Below are 24,278 nucleotides of genomic sequence, written 5' to 3' on the forward strand. Positions count from 1 at the left end.
CTAATAACGTTTAATGCGCATGCATGGTGGATTTAATTAACATTATTACGCTGCGTGTCCGGGTTGGGTTGGACTTGCAGGGGGGGTGGGAGGAGGAGGTAGTAGTCCTAAAATAGCAACGGCACAGTGTAAAAATACTCCCATCTCAAAGAAATTAGCATTTCAAATAGCCTACTGCTTTCAAGAGCTAAATTAAGTCAAGTACCGACTGCCAAATATACCAAAAATATCCAATACGGTGGTTTAATACCACAAACTGGCAACTTTCAAATTGCTTAAACTCAATACAGATGTTGTTCAGTATTTTTATTTGCATCATGCATCCTATTTTGAGTCCATCTATCCTAATATCTTATTATGTGAACTCTTGCACGATTACAAGGACAAAGGTAAAGGTAAATCTATAACTAACGGTGGGAAAACAGGAAAGAAATTAGCCTTCTCCTGAAACTCCACAGTGTTTTCAAATGACTTTGCTTTTGGCCGATTTTCTTGCTTCTGATTAATATTTTAATATATTTCCAATCCAGTTAAATGTGGTTGTAGGAATACTTTTTTGATCCTTCCAGAGGCTTGTCTTTCTTCATACACCAAGTTTATGTCCAGCATATTCAATAGACCTGTCTATGAGCTATGACAGTGATGCTACACCACAGTAGCTATAATGTATAGCTGCTATACATTTTAGCTACTGTGTTGTAGAATCACTTAGTTAAGTCAAACATTCAAAGACAGCATTTCAATGACAATACACTGGAAAATGACTGTGTTTTAGGATTGACTTATAGAAAACTGTTGAAATTGTGTATATATACTGTATGTATGTAGCTTGAAAATCTAAAACATTTTTCTGATGAGGAATTTTTGTTTACTGTACTTAATTGTTCCTCACTTAAATCTCACCTAAATTTGTCTTTTTGGTTTCAAACTGGCTTTTGAAGAGAAGGAAAATAGAGTTACATGAAAGCCACCAATGTGCCGAGTAAATCAATATGTCACTATAGTAGTGTGCCCCCCCATTTGTTACACACACCACCAGCCTGCGCATGAAATATCATGTACGTAGGTATTATTATGTCAGCGGAGCTGGGGAATTAAGGGAAATAATCAGATGGAGGATCTCTCATTGACGTTGCTACCGGAGGCGTTTTGTGATCTCACCGTTTCCTGTTTCTCGCACCTCTTCTCTGAATATTTCAAAGAAGTGACAACTCTGACACACAAACACACAAGCTTCCGGCAACACTTTATTTGACTCAACTTAAGAGGAAAGGTATAGAAGGCTTAAAGCCAGAAGACAGACACCCTTCAGGCTTTTATTGTGGTGTCCTCGCCGGTTGATACTATTTTGTGATCATCTTTTTAATTTTTTAAAAAATAAAATCAAAACACACAAAGTTGATAGTTGAGTTCCTCACAGTCTACACGTTCACCATGGATTTGGTCTTGGTGAGTAAAAGAGATGGAGTGTTTTATTTGGATCCTCTTTGATTTGAGGGGTTTTACATCGTTGCACTAGGCTGCTGTCTGTGTATTGCTGTGATCATGAAAGTGACCAAAAGAAATGCATTATTTGCTGAAAACGGTCAGTTAAAGACATTGTTCGAAATTGAAATGCTTATATTTATTTTGAGAACTTCTCATTTGTACATTCTTGGGTGACCTAATTTGTTGTAGAGCATCGGTGACTCCAGAGGATGCCGAGCACTCGATCCAGAATATACGTGCAGTCTCACTGATGGTTTCCGATTTCGAGACTTAAAATTAATGCAAAGCATGTTGCCTTTGATGTGCTTTTGCAAAACACAGAGCTTCTATTGTTGATAAATGGAGTCAAGTTATACGTTGATGATATAGGGATTAATTGGGCTCTTTAATGGTCTTCAAACCCTGGAGAAGCAAAGTTTAATTCATTTGCTTGATTATTGAGATTATCTACCATATAGTTTAATGTACAGATTGTGTGATTAATAATTTGGTCTCTAGAATACGATTTCTTGCTTTTTTTATCAGCATTTTAAAGGCCAAAGTTATTCAGTTTACTGTCATAAAAGAGCAACAGAAAACCTTTGCATATATGCAACTCACGCCACGTCTTGTTGCAATAATTGTTTATTTTGGAAGCTACTTTGGAGCTCCAGAGATATGAGTCCAGTTGAGGGTTCATCATAATAGATTTGAGCAACTATTTGGGTGGTCTTTGTACCATGGCTCCCTCATGAGCTCTGCACTCAAACAATGTGCAAGAGAGGTTTGACCTGTGTGAAGGACCTCTTTGGAGAAGGACATTTTGAACACAAAGTTTAGCACACCCATGTTACTACTTCTTCCAATGAGGCCCCGTAGGAGAGCTTCACGCAAGAACATTTTTTATGCAAGACTATTCCTCAATCTCCCTTTCCTAAATCACATTAAGCTTCAATGGAAAGAGGAGCAATTAGTCCAGTTAAATCCTCATCAACATGCATAAGGCATGGGTTTGTGGCACATGTTTTAAAACGTCTCAGGTCTCATCCAACATAAAATTGTCCAAACTTTTTTTAAAGAGTGTTGAGAATAGTTAGATGAAGGTAGATGAAGATGTAACCGGGGCACCGACCACCATATTGTTTAAACATTTTTGGTTTTTGGTTATTAATCCATATTCAAAATTGTCTCCAAGATCGTTAAGAAAAGAGGCTAAATCTTAATAAGTCACAGTATACATAGGCAAGGCTCAACCTGAACATTTGATAACATCTGCTAAAACTATTCTGCTCTTTTTTTGAAAAAATGGAACATGTGCACATTATTGTAAAGTTTTGTTTGGTCTCATTTCCCCTGCAATGACTCGATGAGGCACAATGGGTCACTACAGCTGCTCTTTTGTAAGTGGCAATGCTCAGTTGTCAGCATCTTCTTATCCACACACATATGAATCCTTTTCTTTTGTTATAGGCCATGGTGCTTGTTTACATTTTCACTGGACAGAGTAAGAGTAAGTTTACAACACAACAATGGGATTCATGTTCTAAAGAGTGCCCAGCCGGTAAGTTAACAAGAGGCAGTACGCATTGGCCTTGTCTTACAGTTTCAATGTATTAATATGAACTCATTCCCTGTCTTTCTTCTCCTCTGTTTCCAAGGATCGTATGTAGTTGGTGATTGTGATCATCCGGACAGAAGCTACAGATGTCAAATTTGCCGCAATTTTACATTCACAGACGTAAATAACACTGTAAGGGAGTGCGAGAGGTGTAACAGATGTCATGGTGAGTATCTTCTAAAAAATACTGTTGTGCTGTTTATAGCTTGTGGGATATTGTGTAAAATGTCAGCATTTCAGGGAGATAATGAATTGGATTGAAAATTTCCTGTTTAAAAAAAAATGAAAATCAGATTTTTTGAAGGAGCATTTTATGTTTGAATTTGTTACAACGTGTGAATTCCAACACTGAAGGGCATTCCCATTTATACTCCGGTTTAACCCAAATAGGTTAAAGGGTCAGCATGCATTTTTTGGGCCACCTTTGGACCAGGTGCTGAATGCTGTCGATTGAGACCAAAAAGCTTTGTTTGGGTTGTTTTCAGGTAATGAAGAGGAAATAAAGCCCTGCACCACTTCTAGTAATGCGGTATGTGTCTGTAAAGACGGATACTACAGGGATCCCAGACACAAGACTTGTCTGGAATGCAACTGTGAAGGTAAGTGAAGTCAAGAGGAGTTTAAGCGCTAGATTGAAAATCACAGTGGCTGTATTGAATAATAATGCCTTATTCATTATGACAACCTCCAAACATATCATAGTTTCAACTGTCACCATTTCCTTTTTTCAGAGCCTGTTGAACATCCAGGCTATACAAGTTGCCGGCTCTGCAAAAAGTAGGAGATCTTACACTATGATAGCTGGCTAAAGGATCAATGTTTAGATTGTTTAGGGTGCTAAGTGGAGAGTGCACACAGACCAACAACCTCAACTGAAGGCAGAATTCAGAACATTTGCTATTGACCTTTATACGTGTAATGCGTTCTGTCATAATTGCTTCTTTTAAAAATACTTGCTGGACCGAGCCTGACCAAAACCTCTACGAGGTTGAAACTAAAATGTCTCGTAACAATTTGATAATTGATTGTTTCAGTGATTCAAATAAGTAAAATTGGCAACAATCAGTTGACCCGAGTGTCTCAAAGGTTATAGTTTGCTTTATAATTTTATTATTATTTAAATGTTGGTCACTACTTTTAAAGATATCTACTTAATTTGACCTACTCACAATGTTGAAACTTCAGCAAAGGAAAGGAAAGAAGGGAATGAGCATTACACCACACAAACGTTTGTTCATATTAGTCTCTCTTTCTTCAGGTGTTTGAAAGCTACAACCACTTCTGCCTCTAGAACTACAACAAGTGGAAGGAGAACTTCTAACAACATATCAGGTCCTTCCATGAATCCAGTTCTACCAAACTGCATACTTTAAATTCCCATTCTCTGCAGGTAGTTTAGTTTTTCAGGACCCAAATAGTTTTGTGTTTGAATGAAAATCAAATTTTTTTTGAGGAACATTTTACTTATGATCATTTAAAACAGGTTTAAGCTTCTGAGATTAGAGAATTTGTTATATAAAGACAACGTGTGAATTCCAACACTGAGGGGCATTCCCATTTGTACACCCTGGTTAAACCCGAAAAGGTTATAGGGTCAGCATGTATTTCTTGGGCCACCTTGGGACCGGGTGCTGAATGCTGTCGATTGAGACCAATAAGCTTTGCTTGGATTGTTTTCAGGTATTGCAGAGGGAGGAAAGCCCTGCACCACTTCTAGTGACGTGGAATGTGTCTGTAAAGACGGATACTACGTGGATCCTCAAGACAAGACGACTTGCCTGGAATGCGACTGTAGCTACTGTGAAGGTAAGTGAAGTCAAGGGGAGTTGAAGCGCTAGATTGACCATCACAGTGGCTGTATGGAACATTAATGCCTTCTTCAATATGACGCAACCTCAAAAGGAAACATATCATGGTTTTAATTCTCACAATTTCCTTTTTTCAGAGCCTGTTCCTCCTGGTCATAAAAACATGTGCCAGCTCTGCAAAAAGTAGGAGATCTCACAATACTATAACCTCCTTTAAGAGAAATATTTGGATTGTTTGATGATTTATGCCATCAGAGGGCATGTTTTTCATGATATTTTTATAATTTTAAGTTGGTTTCAGATTGCAACCGGTGGCAATGAGTCCGTTTGTTTATGTGTATCATGTCAACTGTGGACCGAGCCTGACCAAAACCTCTACAAGGTTGAAACTAAAATGGGAAAAAAATGTCTCGTAACAATTTGATAATTGATTGTTTCAGTAATTCAAATAAGTAAAATTGGCAACAATCAGTTGACCCGAGCTTCTCAAAGGTTATAGTTTGCTTTATAATGTTTATATTATTTAAATGTTGGTTTGGCGGAGTACAGAAACCTAAGAACCGTCGTCTTTCTCTCTTCACTGCCTTTTATTCTTGTATCTAGAATGTAACAAACACACACATTAAATGGTAACAATAGTCCTCTTGCCCTTACGTTCATTCAAACAAGTTTTGCTCTAACACTGTTCCTTCCGTTCGTACTGGCCTTTGAAAGATAACGCACTTTAAACCGAAGCAAGGAGACACTCTGCAGGCAAACAGAAAGATGCCATTTTTTGTTAAAATGGATCACTTCTTTTAAAGATATCTACTTAATTTGACCTACTCACAACTTCAGCAAAGGAAAGGGAAGAAGGGAATGAGCATTACCTACGCAGAATGTTGAAACTTCAATAAACGAAAGGAATAAAGTATTATATTATATTAGTCTCTTTTTTTTCAGGTGTCTGAAATCTAGAACTACAACAACAACAACAAGTGGAACCACAACTCCTACCAACATATCAGGTCCTTCCATGAATCCAGTTCTACAAAACTGCATACTTTAAATTCACATTATCTGTGGGTATTTTAGTTTTACAGGACCCAAATAGTTTTGTGTTCATCACGTTGACTATTATTCAAACTAGGACGGATGTGATCTATCTGAATGGATGTGTAGTGGAATGATGTCGGGTTTCCTGTGTGTCCACCTCAGTGAATCAAACCTCGTGGGAGTTACTCGTGTTGGTTCCGGTGACTCTTCTGTTGTTCCTTTGGCTGATGCTGCTCCTTGCCAGGAGCCCGATCGGATATCCAGACAGTTGTCTCTGTTGGGGTGTTAACAAAAGCCCGCAGCCGCCCCTCGAGGACCCCGACTCCAGCGGTAACCCCGTGTGGATATGCATCTTATGCACGATTACTTCAGCAAAGTTTTGAAGCTCTTGTGCTTTACTTGAATCTTTACAGCTCACGTTTCAAAATGCATCTTCCACACAACTCCATTTGTTATGATATTCCACTATTATAATAGTATAATAATTGAACTGATGGGTGCACGGGGGGTTTGCTTAACATCCACTGAAGGTATTCACACACATTGAAAAAATACTGTTTGTAGATATGCAGCAGATCAACACCCACATTCATGCAATCTCTCCCATATAATTCCATTCACAGTTAAAACATGTACAATTTTAAAAGGCATTTATTGCCACAGAAGGTATTCCCATTGTTAAACAAAAATATCTTTGACTAAATGTATTGTTCTCAATGAATGTACTTTCTCAACTGAGCGCATTTAAACAGGAAGCTTACTGATAATATCTGCTTTCCTCCAACAGAACAAAGCGTCCCTTCAGACACACACCCCGACACTCTGGTTGGTTCTCATTTGTGCATTTCGAGTTCTGTTGAGATTATAATCCAGATTGTGGTAGCACAGTAGGTGGACCGAGAGGTTTTTGTGGAAAAAGGTCAACAAGATCAAAGGTGACATTTTGTTGTTAAGTTAAAATTCTTTTTGGTGTTTTAGAAGTAGTGAAGAATTCCAGCTGTCGCTCTCTAACATGTAAGATGCCTGGTTGCAGTAAAAAATGTTGACTTCTTGTGTCCGTTTTCTCCTTTCAAGACATTAAACATATGTGAGAATACTCCCATGATGACTCTCAGTCACAGTCCATCCGTGCCTGAACATCCAGTCCACATCAGTCCTCTGGACTGTGAACCCAGAGGTCAGTACTCGATTCCACGTTACAATGCACACGCTGTGAAGGACTTGGTTGCACAATTTTTCAATATTTATTGAATTTTAACGTAATTGCCTTGCCTTGATTATTTTCTAAAACTTCATAACATCAAATATTTTGCAAATAGGGTGGATAAGCAGGATTTATACTTGTACCTGAACGTCATTCTTTGTTGTTTATCCACTTGCACTGCCTTGCCTTGCAGTATAACACTTTGCAAAAGGAAATATGGGTTGCTAATATATGCTTGAGGGGCTCATCATGGATTGAAAAAGTAATGTTTCAAAACGTATAATCTTTGAAAAATGTAGTTTATTGCAATATTATATTTTCTTTTCACACTTTATAATGCAAGGTGAGAAGTCATCTCATGATTTTGCAATGTTAAAGGTAGTTCACCTGCGTTATGATACACCGATTCAAGTGGTGACCTAATCAACACCCCCGTAGGAGCAGATCACACGTGAAGGCATTGGAGTCAAGTGAGGACATCTTCAGTGTTTATGGAACAATATTTTTGTGGGGCGCTGGAGAAAAGAGAAGAGAAACTACCTATTCGAAGGGAAGAGCAAACTACCTCAAAACACGTTATTTTCAAGAGAAGTACAGGAGAAGGTTGAACAGATACATTTCACCCGAGATCCTCAGGAAACCATGTAGATAGATTAGAAAGAAGTCACGTTGAAAGGTATGCCATTAACAAAGCTCTACATTGATTTACCTCCTTTGAAATCGCCACCTGCCACACATGTTCCGATGGTCGACAAAGCCATATCGACACCCCCCTGCTTTCTTTTAACCGTTTATTTCATTCAGAATCGGAATTGATTTGTTCCAATTACAGTCGATTGATGCTTCACCCCTGATACAGATCTATGTAGGTACAGCCAGGAAACATCTGAAAATTCTTGTAGGAACCCCTTATCTGCAGCTACACGCATTTCCTGTTATTCATGCTACCATGTCATCGTGTCGGGCATTTATGGTTAAGCTGAAAACCCCCTTGTGTTCTCACTGCTGTTGGATTTCTGGAAGTTTTGGTTTTTTCTCTTTCTTTTCATAAAATGGTCATGGTGGTTTTGTGCTTACTGTCACGGAAATTCTATTAGGGTGACACATTAGAAACAACCTTTATCACGACCATCACCAGCATCATGCACCCTAGTGTCGAGCGTATTGATATTGGATGTTTTACGTTTTCTTTCTTTCTTTTGATTTCCCTCACCTAAAATCATCATTCTGTATGACCTCATTTTGAACGTGTGTTAGTCCGTTTTGCAACACTTCCTGACTTCCCCACTTTGCCTTTGGTGACTTCAAAGACAACAACTTCTCAAGCAGGTGGAACCACATATGATGAATTGGTGAAACGACAACTAACGCACAACTCAGTGCAACAGTGTTGACCTTTGTGGCACAGCGGAATAAGCTGCATCAAGCTTTGGCAGTGCACGTTAGTGGAATGTATGGTTAGTCTTGGTCTCTCTATGGGATGAGTGCGGTCAGTGGCTCATCTGCTTAGATGGTCTACTCAAATGCCTCTACACACGTTACCTTCTCTTGATGGCCTTTTTCGATGAGTGGTGAACGTGGTCTACAGCTGGGCAAAAAAAAACAACAACACACTCTTACAGCTGACCTTTTATTCTCTCTGGTTCTCTTCTTCCAGCCAAAGGACAACATGGATCGGATCGCTGGCCGGCCATCGTCCTCTATGCGATCATCAGAGAGGTGCCCTTGCGTCGGTGGAAGGAGTTCTTGCGTCTGCTCTCGTTGACTGATCAGCAACTGGAGCGCGTAGAGCTAGAGGCCGGTTTGGGTCTGGGCTCCATGGAGAAGCAGTACCAGATGCTGCGGCTGTGGAGTCAGTGTTCCTCCGCTACCCTGAACGATGTCTTCTCCGCCTTGCACTACATGGATTTATCGGGCTGTGCCCAGCAGCTGAAGGAAAGCCTGGAGAAGCAGCAGTTTGCAGGCCTGAAGTGAAGCTGGGTTTCTCAGCCTGCAGGAGCTACAGAGATGGTGGTCTCCACGGGACATTGCGAGGCAACTGGGGACACACTTGGGGACATCAGTGCTTTAAACTGTGGACAGCAGTCCACGTAAAGGACGTTTCTACCTGGGGTTTCTACATAGTGTAACCATAGAAAACTGCAATCATGGCACAAATGTCTCATACTTAGTAATAGAGATGTATGTTTGAATCAGAGTTGAATGGCAACACTGATCAATCTGGAGATGCTGACAGGTCCAATTGGGGTATTTCTTGTTTTCCTACGTATTTTGATATTTTTATCATCAAATGGACTCCAGAAAAGTGTACATTGTTTCCTTCTTGGGTGCTTATCTGGCTGCAATTTATTTTTTACCTACAGAATGACACCTAAATGCAGAATGTATTGTCCATATCAAAAATACTAGATTTGCAGAAGTGGGCAAGTGTCTTCCTCTGAGCCATGCGACATCACCTGTAGCATTATTTAAAGGATGTCCTGCCGGGTTACTACTCAGGCGGAAATTAATGAATCTTGTTCGAGATTTAAAAAAGAAAAAAGTAAAGGGGAATCCTGTTTTATTTTTTTGAACTATCAAGAGGTCCTCTAGCGCAGTACTTAACCTCAGCTTCTTGTGTGCAGTGTCAACAGTTGAGGGCTGTGGTTTTAAAGCAGAATGCTGAAAAGGAAATTGGTGTTACTCTGATTGTGTATGTGTGCAAGAAGGGGGTGGTGAAATTACTTTCTTTTTTTTTACACCTCAAGAGATTCATGCCTTTTTTTTAGAAATGAACAAGTCACATTTAAGACTCCTCTTGAGTTTTGGTGTTTAAACTGTGTGAATATTTTATTGTACATCTAGGATGTTTGAGGAGCCCATCTTTTTCTCCTTCCAGAGTGAAAGTGTAGTGTAGAAACTCAGCTACTCATTCTGGTTAAGCACCCTTATAAGGCATGAATACTAAAAAACCCACAGGTACGTCAGATTTTCAGTTTCCCCGCAAACAAATGGTGTCAAGATGCAGTAGGCTGGGTTTTTCCTCACCACATTTAATCCATCCAAACTGATGGTTTCCGGTCGCGAGGCCGAGGTATCTCACTTTGAGAGTTTCTGTTTGTCAATTCACTTCTTGACAGTATCGGACTTTCCGGTAAAGGAAGTTAATTAATGGATGTTTAAATATGAATTTCGGTCAGTGGTCTGTGACATATGTTTGTATGTTTTTTATGATTTGTAACACATTTTGCGTGTTTTAAAACAAAACTCAATGAGTAGTCTGTTATACTGAAACTATCAGCGTCAAGAACATTATCCTCACTGCAATTATGTTCTTTTTGTAAATAAATGTGGTAACGTAGTACTCTAAGAGCCTTGATAGTCAGTGTCGTCATAAGGAATAAAAAGCCTGGCCACAAGGTGGGGTCGTTGGCCTAGTGTTGGAACAGCAGCAGCTGGTGTGCATTTGAGCACTTCCCCTTACAAAGAAAATAAAGGCAGGGTGCTTGAGGAGCTTTTATTCTTGAGGAGGATCTCATGAATTGCAAATTTGGAATCGGGACAAAGAACAGCAGCCCTACATTGTCCTTATTCTCTGGATAGAAAAGGCATAGATGCCATACAGAAACACCTTTTTCACATTGTCAGTATGTTATTAGACCTACAACCATTAGCATCTGCATTTCTGAAGGTGGGGATGGATACACATGGACTTAGATGCACAGTAGCCCACAAAACAAGCCGATATGCTGCCTTAACTTCTGATGAGGAAGTCGTTTTTCAAATTGTGCCTGTTTTTCATGCGTTTTATTGATCATGGGAGAATTTGCAGGTTGGAACTATCTATGCCACTTCATGTAAATGTTGAGCCTCAGCGGAAGTATTTTTAAAAAAAAAGTTTGTTCTCATTTTCATAACAGTTTTGCGCATATCGCATTCCTAGAACTAGAATTATTTCGGTAAAGGAAACAATTTTAATTGCCAACTTTGAAGCGAGAGGCGTCTCGTTTCTGCGGGTGCTACATGGTCTTCCTGTCAGCACGAGCCTAAGTGGTTGCCATTGGCGACTAGACCCGCGCTCACAGGAACAACGGCTCATAGGGTGCCATCCCGCGACACAAGAAGAATGCCAGCAGGAGTTCACCTTGATGGGAATCCACTTTCGGTATTATTATTTTTTTTAATCTTCTCACTATCTCTGTGTCTTTGCAGCTGCTAAGCTCTTTTGGAAAAAGTTTTGTTGCACCCTTTGTTGTATGCGTGGACACACCGCGTTGCCCTGGCAACCCTGGCCCCGGAGCTATTGAATTACAAAAACGGGGCACAGGGTTTCTATTCTTCAGACATTCTGTACGAGAAAACTACCCTTTCATAATTTCTGGCGTTATTTATTCTTTGTGATGTGATGTGCACTGTGGATTGTGTGGTCTCTATGAGTGGGATTTGGCTGCCAATGAGTATCCCCCATTGGGGATAAATAACCTGTTTCAATTGAATCCAATACAGCTTAAAATGCATTGTATGTTTATACATATTCCACATTTAAGAAAAACGTAACTTGTCATTTTGTAAGCATTGATTGCGTGACTGAAAGTAATTATTACTGTTGCTTATTTCAAAATTTCATAAGTACCACACTCACACTTTTGCAAAACACCAACTTCAGTAGTAAGAAACTATTGAATAAGCTAATCTACTTCACTGTATAACTGCAGGATTCAGGCATAGATTCTCACAGACACTGAATGATTGACAAAAAGGCCGGGAAGCAGCAGAGGGCAGAGTCTCCGGCCAATGACAGAACACACATGGCCCACAGAAACACAACAAACACATGACAAAATAAACAAACAGGGGGTAACACGCGGCATAACACAACACACACAGCGATAACAATGAAAAATGTCTCTTAGATCGAAGGGATCTTAACATGTCCACATTTCCTGTTTTCTAACCATCAGATGGAATCCATGTCGTCGTCGTTGTGAACAGGTGAAGAGAGGCCCACAGCTTGAGGCCCTGCAGCCTGAATGAAATGGCTGCTCTGGTTCGACCTGGAGTCGATGTGTCACAGCTGTGTAAGGATGGAGACCAGCTCCTTGCGGTTGGAGAGCTGGGCAGAGCTGCCTCTCTCTATATGTCTGCTTTCCGGACTCACGCAGCCTCCACCGTTGCCCACCTGCGAAAATTGAATTCAGGTCTGAGTGGGGTGGTCTCTACTTTAGAAGGTTGGCTTGACAGTTGTGGGGAGAACTAGCCAGCTGAGGGTCTTAATAAAGGTCTCGCTGCTGTGTTTCTCTCCACGCTCTGCCCCAACAATCTGTCAGCCACCATTTTCAAGATGGAGTCCCTCCTTCAGAGTGGTGGGCATGGCTGCGAGGAGATTTTCGCTCGCTGCACCGCTCTGCTTGAAGGGAAGCGACACCCTCATCCACAAGATGCGACTCACATGGTGTTGGAGGTTACTCGGGCCCTGGCCTGCTTGTTCTCAGAGCCTCACAGTGTCAAGGGGCTGAAGCTGTACCTCAAAGCTTACCGGACTAACAAATCTCAAACCGCCACTCTGGTGAGCAGCAGGCAAGCTCAGCACCTACCCAAAATAGTGAAGGCCTTTAAAGATCAATTATTGCTCATACGTCCCTCTTTAATACTTGACAGCGAGTGTGCGCGGACAACTGAGGAGGCGGAGAAGCTGGATGTCGAGTCTTCTGCGACAATTATCGGGTTTTTATTGGCAATCTCACCTGGCAGTGCAGAAGTGCAGGAACTTCATGCGGCGTATTTGTTTTTGTCAGGTAGGTTTTGGGACAGTGCACAGGTGTACTCTGCCATTCTGCATGGTCGTTACTGTCAGAAAACACCAGCGAGTCTTGCAGACAAGTCCTTCGAAGACACTCCTGAAAGGACAGCTCGACTTTTGACCTGCCGAGCAGCTGCCCGCTTGTCGGCAGGTGGACGGACCGCTGAGGCTTGCGGGGATCTGGGGGAGGCATTTGAGATTCATGCTGCCACTGCCCGAATTTATTTTCAAAAGCGATTCACAGACCACGGTACAGGGCTGGCTGCTCGCAAACAACTCCGTCAGCAGGCGGAGCGAGGCCTGTCTGCTTACAGAGAAAGGGTGCTCATTCGTCCAGACCTGCGATCCACTGAAGGAGTTGAGCTCCTGGATCCTGTGATCACTCAGTTACAAACCCTCTGCTACCTAGAGCCCGACGGAGGAGGTAGAGAGCTGCGGGTACGGCTGGCCGAATGTCTTCTCCTTAGAGGGGAACACAAGGAGGCCCTCTCTATTTGTAGCCAGCTAGCTGCGGCCGAAGGTCAGCCGAGCTATCAAAACACGGTGCAGGTTCTCCGTGGATACGCACGACTTCTCTCCGATGACGCCGAGGGGGCGTTGGAGGACTTCCAGGCCGTGATTGTACACAACACCCCCCACCCATCCAGCTGTGTACGGGCACTATGTGGCAGGGGGCTCTTGCGCATGATGGCCGGGTTAAACTACCTCACAGCTCTAGACTTTGTGACAGCCAGCATGCTGCAAGCCCAGGAAACAGCACTGAGCGTTCGCTGCCTGGTGCCATGGAACTACCGGGGGCTGCTGTTTACTGTTTTACTGGAGCAGGGACGAGTCATGCTTGAGGGGACGGGAGGACATGAATCCAAGTCTGGTTACAGTGAAGACTCTGAAAAGCCCCAGAAGAAGGACAAAGACAGATCAGGGTATGATGTTAGTCTCCCACCAGTTTACCAGCTAACCAATAAAGTTTGACATGCGGCAGGAAAAGCCACAGCTGTAAATAGTCAAATGAATGAGGGCTGAATTCTGTTTAACTGCTTTGAGTACAGGGCTACGGTATTGCACGTGCCTGTTATCTCTCACACTGTCATGGCATACTGTCACTTAATGCGGTTAACACTTTTGCTTTTCCTGTCATAGTCTTATGTTTTCTACCCAAAATTGGAAATTAGCTGTACCATTTGTGGTATTTAGTTAAATTCATATCTCGCAAATGATCACTGCTAAAAATCCTCATTTACATTTGGACAATAAGTAGAATTGTCCTGCTCCGTGCATTAGGACTCCTGCAGGTGTCCAGTCTCTGGCTGCGCTGCTGATGGAGCTCCAACCAGGCGCTGATGGGACTCAGATCCTGGCAGCAGATGCCTTGTACCAGCTCGGCCGAGTGGAGGAGGCCTACCGGCTACTTCTTTCAGTCGGGCCTACCGGTCCTCGGGCACCCATCCTGGCCCGTCTCGCACTGCTGCAGCTGAACAGAGGCTTTCTTTATGACACCAATCAGGTAAGTAGCTTTGGGGGCCCAAAAGCAAGTTTATTTTTTCAAGAATGAGTACTTTCACTACTGTTCTCTATAGTATCAACCGTTTTGTAATTGATGTCATGGGAAGATATTGGCAATTAAGGATTTTTACAATCTTAATATTTTAAACTTTCTGTTAGTTCCATCATTTCTCTTACTGAGAACATCTTTGATTAAAAAATCAAGAGGCATATTCGTTCTACTCTTACATTCAAGGACTCATTTACTCCAAACTCTAATTAGATTTAGTACTATATTTTTGAGTTGATGTAGCCTTTGTCAACCCCGGTGCCACAGCAAATATCTCACCACACTAAACACCGGATACATTCTGTATCATGATGAACTACAGTGCTCAGTGCTTATCAGTGGATACAATAAATATTGAAACAGTCTAGTTTGTGCAGTGTATGTTTCTTTACGACTTTTCATTTTGGGGATGGGCATGGTTTGCTTCAAGCCATAAAGACACAGACACTTTATTCATATGTTTTCTCATTATAACTATGTTAAAACAACACAAAAAGTTTTTTTTTGGTGGTGTCATACATTATAATTAGTCTTTGAGGGTGGTCTCAGTCGCAAATGATCAATTGTAAACTGAACGGAGGACTATAATGTTTCCATTATTCTGAAGTGATATTACGACACACTGGTGTGCACTGAAAAGGATAAAGATTTCCTTTTCTTTCTCTGCAGCAGCTGAAGAAGCTCATTCAGTGCGGGAATACGAGCTGCTTGCGCCCCCTGTTGGCGGTGGCTCAACAGAAGGACCTGGCTTTGCTGCAGGGACACTGCCACGCTGCTGCAAAACGAAGCCTGGAGGGGTCGCCGCAGGAGGGGGACGTCAGGGAAGCTGTGGCATACCTCTCCATCGCCATCATCGCCTCTGGTGATTGGAATTTGATTGATGAGATATTAAAGTTGATTAAATTGTTAAGTGGCTGGAAATTCTTCAATTTAGATCGAGAATTAGTGGGATAAAGGGTTTTAGTTTTGAGTTTAGAACAGTGCTTCGTTATTGTAGATTTGAAAGGAGAAATTGAAAATGCAAATGACGGGAATGTTGTTTTTTCAAGGTGGGGAGGCGGCAGAGTCTTTGCTGGAGAGAGCGAGGTGCTACGCCCGGCTGGGCCAACGAAAGACAGCCATCTTTGATTTCAGTGCCATTCTGAAGATGCACCCAAAACACGTCCAGGCTCTGTGCGGAAGAGGCTTCACTTATCTCATGCTGAACCAAGAAAAGGTACACTCTTGTGTTGAAACACTGCCAAAGCATACCGTAGCTCAGAGGGAGAATTTAAATATAAAATTCAAACTGCTTCTTCCCTTCAGGAATGCACTCGTGATATCCTGGCCGCACTTCAGATAAACATTGACATGGTGACCAAAGACATCCTGTCGCTCAAAGACACGGCACGGAAGCTGGTGTGTGATTGGCTGCATCAGTTCTGTCGGACCAATCTTTCAGACATCCTGCTTGCTAATTCTGTCCCCTGCCACGAAAAGCAGCTAAGCAATGCTTTTATAATTGGCGGAGCGCTGATGGGCACTGACTGCAGAGACCCCAGATGGCATCTCCTCCATGTGGACACACTTATAGCCAAAGGTGAGAAGGGATCTTTGCCAAATTGAATGCTGAAATTTGCAATAGGTTCCTCAAATTCACTGGAAATAGTCTGGTTGAAGATGATTAATAAGCCGATTAATGTTTCCACTTTAAAAAACAAAACCACTGAACCCGCTGCCCCTTGTCTACAGTAATCTTTACTCCCCGATTTCATGGCCCATCCGCTGCAGGTGAAATCAAGGCGGCAGGCGCTCATCTGTTCCAGGTGTTTGGCCAAGAGCCAAGAGATGCGGTGGCCCAGGCCCGGGTGGGTGTGGTGGAGGCCTGGCAGCAGAACTACGGCAGCGCAGCTCGCAGGCTTAGCAAACTGACAGAAAAAGATTCATCCAGTCTGCTCTTCCTGCTGGCCCTGATTCCAATCGATCAGCGAAAACGCATCGCACAGGTAAGCTGACTCAGCAGGAATCTCAGTTTTATAATGAGCAGATTGAGAGTGGTATTGTGAAATATTCTTCCGCTGTGTAATTTTCTCTCTCTTATTAATTTTTTTTCTTAATCTCATTGCACTAAACGTGTGAAGCTCTTTGTGTGTGAATTATCTATTCTCATTCTATTCTCTTATTTCTTATTTCTCATACATTTTTCATACTTATGTTCTGTTTGATGCTTTTACCTGGCATCATTTTCATTTTATTCACTTTTTAAAAAAATGTGAAAAAATGCCTGCAGTGCCACGTCCATCAAGTAAGGAGGTTTTCACGGAACATCTCCTAATTACTTTTCTAAATGTTTAAAATGGACGGTAAGATAAAAAAATAAAGATGGACAGGTATGTAAAATGTATGGTGATGGAAAGCATCGATAGATCATTTCAAAGACACGGCAATGGAACTTTTCCCAAATCTGACTTAAGTTTTGTAATTTAGAGTATTTTGTATTGGTTAATTGCATTTTAATTGCTTGGCTTCTATATTGCACCAGGCTGCAGCACAGGAGGCCAGCAGCGTGTCATCAGGTGGCCAGTGGGATCACGCCCTCACATTCCTGAATGTGGCAGTACAAGCCGCTGGCAATCACAGACTCCAGTACCTTCGCCAGCGGGCTGCCTGCCTCGCTCAGCTGGGCTTACACGAGCGGGCCATAGCCGACCTGGACAGAGTTGTCCAGAAACACAGTGCACCTGACCGCAGCTGCCCGGGTGATTGTCTGGTCTGGGCAGAGGACCTGTGTCGACGAGGCCGCAGCATGGTGCTCTGTTCCAGAGAGAGCGCAGCGCTGGAGGACTTCAGTCGGGCCTTGGAGCTGCACAGGACCCAGGCCATCCAGTGTGTGGAGGCTGGTCTGGGCAGGGTGCGTGTGGCTGAGTGCTTCCTGCGAGGGGCGCTGCAGCACTACGGGGAGCAGCAGCGGGACAAAGCCTGGACAATGATTGAGTTCGGCCTCGCTGTGGACAATGAGAACCCGGAGCTCCGCAGGCTGAGGTCAAGGGTCAAGCGAGAAGTGGCCAGTCCCTGCAATGTCAACTAGTGTTGATGAGCAGCACCGTGGCTCCGGCTGAGCACACTCAGTGGGACTATTTGGAGAAAACTTTGGAAGTTTGTATCATTAACAACAGTGTTTCTCACAGTATTTGTCAAAATCTTTATGATTACTGCAAATCAGTGTATTGGATGAAAGAGGTGAATGTGAAAGGTAGCTATTCTCAACACCACAGATTTATTGAATGTAAAATTTAACTAGGCTCCTCATACATTTCACAACGGTACATCGGTAAGTGATTTGTTGATGTAATGCAAACAATGCGATATTATGGCGATGGTATGAAGAAAATCACGCAAACATTGTGGTAAATAGAGTTTAATTCAAACAATCACACTAAGATAAGATATATGACAAAGTGGCTCATGTGCAGGTTGTTTGCTTTTGAAATGGAAAAGGCGCACTTTTCTTTGATCAAATCCATGACAGAAAACACAATTTAGAACATTAATACAAGAAAACAAAAGATAAACTCAAAACCATAATTTGGTTTATTCCACTTTAGCACACTTTAAAATTAAGCTGTATGGGGCATTTATGCATGTCTAACTTGTGTTGAGTACTACATGTACTTTGGTATTATGCCTGCACTTTGATGTATTGTGGTTCCATGTTGCCGAAGTAGGATTTCTCCCACTCAGTCATGAGGTCGAAATGAAGCGGGCGGTCACAGAAGTTGCAGGAAGCTGTCGCCGGGCCGTTGACCAGGAGCCCCACGTCGTGCCACACCTCCACCAGTTTCTCTGTAAATAAAGAATAGACACTCATTAGAATGAATAATTAAATGCCAACATTTATTCCTCTTTCACTTCACTGCCTTGTTGTCTCTGGTCATGACAGCAGACACCAAGATTAGTATTAGTATTGTCACTTTTACTGCATGGAAGTATAAGTATTGCGACAAGTGGATACCAAATCTTTTGGTATGCTCACTATGGACGAATAAATATCACTTGTGTCGGCAATTGTCCTCATTAAATAGGACATTTGCTAGAACAACGTGGAAAGGATCCGCGCACTCACCCACAAAGTACTCCATCATGGCCGGGTTGTGGTGAGGAGACGGCGCCAGCCTCAGCAGCTCCTCACCACGAGGCACTGTGGGGTAGTTGATGGCCTGAACATATATGTTGTGCTTCTCCAGCAGGATGTCACACACCTTGGTGTTCAGCTCAGCATTTCCTACCTAGAGAAGTTGATGTGAGGCTTTTAGAAGATGCTTTTTGACAATAAAAAAAACCCCATTCAGTTCATACATTACCAAATCCATTAAGCCGTAAATAGTAAAGCCATTACTGTGATAAATGGGCTGATAGATTCTAGAAGTACGCAGCTGGAGATATTAAAGTTTTGACAAAGTTAAAAGTTATATGATAGAGAGCAAAGCAAAAATCTATATTGATACAATTAAGTTTGCTAACTAATTATCTGTGATAATTATGAGATAAACTGCATGGTTAATATATTTTTCTGGATTTAAAGACACTCCGACAACTAAAGATGGAAAATGTCAGCGGAGAAAGCCGTCCTACCTGTATGGGGATGATGTGGCTCGGACAGTTGACCACAGGTAGGCCCTTATCCATCAGCAGCTGCCTCATGTGTTTGACGTTCCGCTGGTGAGACCTGCGGAGCACCTGCCCCTTACGGCTCCTCAGGAACCGGATTGACTCCAGGGCCCCGGCCAGGATCATCGGGGGCAGGGCGGTGGTGAAGATGAAGCCAGCTGCGAAGGAGCGCACCGTGTCAACCAGGGCGGCGCTGCTGGCGATGTAGCCTCCGAAACAGCCGAAGGCTTTGCCTATAGGGCAGCATGGGGCAAAGGGTTCGTGAGGTGAGGGAATAATCCGTAACAGGAGGTGCAGTTATTTGATAAAAATAGAACTTACTCAAGAGTTTCCTCTTCTACTTTACTTTTAAACACAAATTGTAGCCCATGCATTTATTTGACAGCTAAAATATGCATTGTTGCAGATAAACTATACCTGCAGTAATACAGCAGTAAATACATTTCAAAATAAAAAACATGGTTATGAAAATAATATAAAAATGACCACATAATAGATACTTCAATCTTGATTATTTTACAAAGAAGCAATTCAATGGATGCTTTCGTAACTACAAAATATGTCATACATTATTATGACAGATGGTCATGAAGCTACACACTTCTCCAACTCCCTGATGACGGTTTTATCGACACCAGCAGAGAGGGAGTAGAGCCGGCACCCAGCTGATAAAACCTCTCTCTCTACTGATGTGAGCTCCCTCCTTTCCTGCCCTCATTTACCAACTCAAGAGCAGTATTGTTCTTGTTGCGAGCCCTTTCTCACCGTGTTGGCATTGTGACAGTGTCAGTTAAAGCCAAACGGGAGTTTGGCCAAGAAAAGGGGAAATTTATCTGAGACAGTTGCCTTGCCCTTTTGGTGTTTAGTATGTTTCATTATACCCTTTGAAAGAGATGAAAACAGTCGGCTTACTTTTACAAAAATGTCTCAGGGAGAAGAAGTTCTTTCAAAGATACCTACCCAAGGTCCCTGAAACAATGTCGATCTTGTGCATGACATTGTCCCTCTCCCCCACTCCGGCTCCATGGGCTCCGTACAGGCCCACAGCGTGAACTTCATCAACAAACGTCAGAGCTCCGTGACGATGAGCGACATCACACAGCTCTTCCAGAGGACAAATTGCACCTAAAAGCCCAATACAGTGTTATAATTAGCAGGAAATTAATGGTAATGTAATTACTCTGCGAGCTCAAGACACTATATGCTCCAAATAGATGCAGAGAGATATCTGCACTGTTTAATAAACCTCTCTTACAAATCAAACAGTGTTTGTATTAACACCGTTTTCCTGTTTGAAAAAAACCTGAATGTGATCCAAGTCATCCATTCAGCCAACTGACATTTTGTGCTTTATGGAGTCAGCGGCGTAATATCACACAGAGAAAGAGCTGAGGCGGGAAAACTCGTTCCTCTCTTGGAGAGACAGTGATGAACGATAAAAAAGGGAGGCTGAATGATTGGAGGTTGTGGAGAGATATATACTTCAAACCTGGCTTTCTCTCTATTAGCTACTAAATATAAATTTGGATGGCTATTGTTCTTAATATGTAATACAGAATCGGCTCATTTGCAGGTGGCATTCCTTCTCATAGTTGGTACAAAATGATTGAGATTCATCTCACTCAATTTCTGTTTTTCATTTTTTTCACCTTAGGGCATTTCCTTATTTAGATTTCCAAACCCACACAGCCCCCAATGTACAATAAGCTAAGACAACCTAAATTTCCCAATTTATATCAGTGGACTGAATAAGTTAAATCCAAATGGACATTTGTACCCACCGTCCATTGAGTGCACGGTCTCAAATGCCACTATTTTAGGCGTTTTGGGGTCTGATCGTTGGAGCAGCTCCTCCAGGTGTTGGCTGTCATTGTGGCGGAAGATGAATCGCTTGGCCTGGCTGTTCCTGATGCCCTGAATCATCGATGCGTGGTTCCCTGCATCGGAGTATATCTCGCACCCTGCGTGGCACAATGAAGACACGGTGAGAGCGGTGTCGAACCTCAGATGGTATGACTTGTTCTGCAGTGTATGAAACAAACAAATATGGCCCAGAGGTCAGTATTCACCTGGCAGCATCTTAGCCAAAGTGAAGAGTGTGGAGTCGTTCGCCACGAAGCAGGAGGAGAAGGCCAGAGCTGCATCTTTCTGGTGCAGCTGTGCGAGCTCCCTCTCCAGAGTCACATGGAAGTTACTTGTGCCGGAGATGTTCCTGGTGCCACCAGCTCCTGCGCCGTGGTTGTCCACAGCATTTCTGAGAACGTCCAGAACTAAATTACAAAACATTCCGCTCACATGATCTAATTGAATCAGTGTTGTTCCGTCTTCACATGTACACAATTGTCTTGTATCCACAGTGCAGTGGTTTTCCTGCTCTTTCATAAAAACTACAAACCAACCAACTTTTGTCTGTCTTCTTGTACCTGATAGCATTGAGGACCCGGGGGTGCCGACTCATACCCAGGTAATCATTGCTGCACCAGACAGACACCTGTGAGTCTTCCCGCCCGGGGACGGAGTAATCCTGAGCAAAGGGGAAGACCTTAGCGCTCCGGTTCACAGTCTTGAAGACTCTGTACGTGTGATCCTTCTTTTTCTCAGAAATCCTCTCAGTGAAGAAGCGGTCATAGTTGTAGCTCGGACCAACTGCAGAAGTGATAGTTGTGGTTTTCAATCAGTGACAGCATTGAATGAGCATCCAATCTGATCTAAAGTTACGTGTATTAATAAGCAGTTTGAACTCATTTGGAAAGTTAAACATACCCATGTTGTCTTGGAGGAGCTGGCTGACAGATGCTGGAAGGACTGAATCCTTTGAACCCTTCAAAGTCTTCAAACCTGTGCAAGAGAAGTGCCTGTTAGTGGGAGATGTTGCTATTTCGTCTCGTATGTTCGGTTCATCCTCATCATAACATAGCAGAATGCTACCTTTTTGGACGTCCTCCTGTACCTCAGGGCTGGCTCGCACCATCCCAATCTGGGAGGTGACAAAGGGGCAGCCCTTCGACACGGACACAGCCACCTGCGCGGCCACCTGAGCAAACTGCCTCCTCTGGACCTCTGTCGGAGTTTGGGGACTGTTCAGTCGACCGGGTGAGACGTTGGCCTCGGCGACCTCCAGAGAGGCCGCGCCGCTCATGCTGATCTGGCGGACGATGATGGGGCATCGATCGGCCATGGAAAGCAAGGCGGCTCCCGTTCTCCTCAAAGCCGGCTTCGGAGCAGACTTCAGGAAGGGGCAGTGGTGAAGGAAGGCGGCCATTGTACTGCAGCTGTTCTGACACTGGGGTAGGAGACAGGAATTTAAGACACATGCATTACGTCTGTGAAGATGCCCGTAGCAAATTGTGGCTCAAAATGTCATCCTTTTTTTATGGTGAGCTGAGCACAATGTAAAAGTGGGGATGACTGAAATAGAAACAATCCCATCAGTTTTGAAGTCAAACATGTTGAGAAATGTGTGCTACAGATAGCAGTCGGTGCTTCATGCAGGGTGCGGCAGGTTGCTGCTGCTTATCTTAACTCTGCAGGCCCTCGTGTACCGACGTCACAAGTTGAGGCTGATATCAAATCATCCTCCATTGACCTCAGCAGGGATGCCTCTACTTGTCTTGATGAATAACTTTAATTCCCCTGCTGTTTAAAGTTTCATACGCTCAGAGGACAAATGAAATGTTATTAATGAGAACCACATGATGAGAGACAGGAAGCTGCATCACTCCCCACACAATCTCCTGCGGCGCAGATAAGACAATTCTCGGAATCTGTCTTTCTTTTGTGGTAAGATGTTATCTTTGCACTGGTCCGTCAAAGAGCGGAGCCTTTTCAAACACCACATGCAGGTCAAAAGTTTATCTTAGTGACGTCTTTGTTGTTGTTAAATACGTTTAACTGTTAATAAAGAAAACAGACCTATCCCCTAGCTAGATATAAGCTGTAGTGTCCACATCTCATGTTCCTTCTCATTGGTCGTCAGAAAAGTCATTTAGGTGTTAAATGTGTGTGAGCAATGTATCCATACAAGAACAATGTTGTACATCAATGAATAAATAGTGACATACAGGATATATTACTTGTTGTTTGGATCATGTGACAACCAATATCGTTATATGGCAGCATATTTGTCTATATCAAGAATTCTATTAACACTCACGATGGTAATACATCTAGTAATACTAAAAATGTAAATTATAAAAGTAAATGCTGGGAACAACAACAACAACCACCACAATAACAACAACGAAGCAGATAAGAAGTCAGGAGCTCACCTGTTGACCTGCACTGAGGACGAACTTCAGAACAGCAAATAGCCAGAAGGTCACAAAATGTCAACTGCTATTAGTCAGATGTCAAACTGCATTATGCATCAGCCCTTCTGGTCCAGGTCTTAACTTTGGGGACCACCCAGAGATGTGTGTGTCTAGTATGGGAGGGGCATAGATGTTGATAGGGATACATTGAGGTTGCATCACTATTGTTGATGTTAATTGACTTAATGTGGTAATTTTTACTCTGAAGTCTGAGAGGTTAAAAAAATGATGCTGTGTTCTCAAAAACATAATAATAAAACAATAATGGATCAGAGGTCACTTTAAACTTGAATTGTAACAATCCACAAATAATGAAGTAAAGCTATAGGAATAAAAAATAATATAATAATGTTCATTTGAATGATTTCTATTTTAACACGACCTTAAGATAACACAAACACAAATAACATTTATTTAGACAGTTTACACTTAGTACAGATAGTAAAACAACACACACACCAGTGTTTCAGTTTGACGTTTTTTACTTAACATCGATATTTTTTTCTTTTTAGAAAATAAAACCAAACCACTGACAACCATGCAGATCTATTGTGTAAGTATTATAACGAGTATGAATATAAAACACCTTTTGAATAATACCCCGTGAACTAAGAGGATTGCAGGTTTGAATTCGAACATGCATGTTATTGACCCTCATTTCACATGTACCCATAAAGGATGCAGTTCCTTTAGTCGTGTCTGATCGGAGCAGTGCAAACTCTCAAATAAAAAGGACTAAAACTGCCTTTTAGCTCGAGCTTCTATGGCTAGCTTTTCACTTTTAAACTCACTGACCACAACTAACCTGAACCTGTGTGTGTGTGTGTGTGCGCGCGTGCGTGTGCGTGTTCTCGCCAG

General features: G+C 42.5%; 3 protein-coding genes across 4 annotated transcripts; 2 read left to right on the top strand and 1 right to left on the bottom strand.

Moving 5' to 3' along the window:
* The first annotated feature begins 864 nt into the window (after positions 1-864).
* On the top strand, positions 865-9,223 carry si:ch211-112c15.8 (tumor necrosis factor receptor superfamily member 1A). Its single transcript, XM_037481075.2, has 13 exons — positions 865-1,449; positions 2,938-3,028; positions 3,126-3,251; positions 3,571-3,684; positions 3,817-3,862; positions 4,344-4,417; positions 4,766-4,891; positions 5,031-5,076; positions 5,836-5,900; positions 6,091-6,258; positions 6,716-6,753; positions 7,003-7,105; positions 8,790-9,223. Exons 1-13 carry the CDS (start codon positions 1,435-1,437, stop codon positions 9,104-9,106), a joined length of 1,329 nt encoding a protein of 442 aa, XP_037336972.2. The 5' UTR covers positions 865-1,434; the 3' UTR covers positions 9,107-9,223.
* Positions 9,224-11,139: 1,916 nt separating this feature from the next.
* Positions 11,140-17,584, top strand: ttc34 (tetratricopeptide repeat domain 34). Its single transcript, XM_037481056.2, has 8 exons — positions 11,140-11,276; positions 12,073-13,834; positions 14,193-14,415; positions 15,133-15,325; positions 15,513-15,679; positions 15,769-16,042; positions 16,234-16,448; positions 16,985-17,584. Exons 2-8 carry the CDS (start codon positions 12,453-12,455, stop codon positions 17,528-17,530), a joined length of 3,000 nt encoding a protein of 999 aa, XP_037336953.2. The 5' UTR covers positions 11,140-11,276; positions 12,073-12,452; the 3' UTR covers positions 17,531-17,584.
* Positions 17,585-17,844: 260 nt separating this feature from the next.
* alas2 (aminolevulinate, delta-, synthase 2) lies at positions 17,845-23,531 on the bottom strand. 2 transcript variants are annotated; one of them, XM_037481062.2, is made up of 10 exons: positions 23,379-23,531; positions 22,039-22,393; positions 21,874-21,948; positions 21,534-21,756; positions 21,180-21,364; positions 20,892-21,071; positions 20,071-20,235; positions 19,075-19,343; positions 18,566-18,728; positions 17,845-18,285 (listed from the first exon to the last, which is right to left on the bottom strand). In XM_037481062.2, the coding sequence occupies exons 2-10, from the start codon at positions 22,370-22,372 to the stop codon at positions 18,122-18,124; spliced, it is 1,758 nt and encodes a 585-aa protein (XP_037336959.2). In that variant the 5' UTR covers positions 22,373-22,393; positions 23,379-23,531; the 3' UTR covers positions 17,845-18,121. The 2 variants fall into 2 exon arrangements, with proteins under 2 accessions (XP_037336959.2, XP_037336958.2); XM_037481061.2 differs by having other exon boundaries at positions 21,874-22,393.
* Positions 23,532-24,278: the final 747 nt, after the last annotated feature.

Source organism: Pungitius pungitius, chromosome 1 (genome assembly GCF_949316345.1).
Source record: "Pungitius pungitius chromosome 1, fPunPun2.1, whole genome shotgun sequence".
Lineage (NCBI taxonomy): Eukaryota > Metazoa > Chordata > Actinopteri > Perciformes > Gasterosteidae > Pungitius > Pungitius pungitius.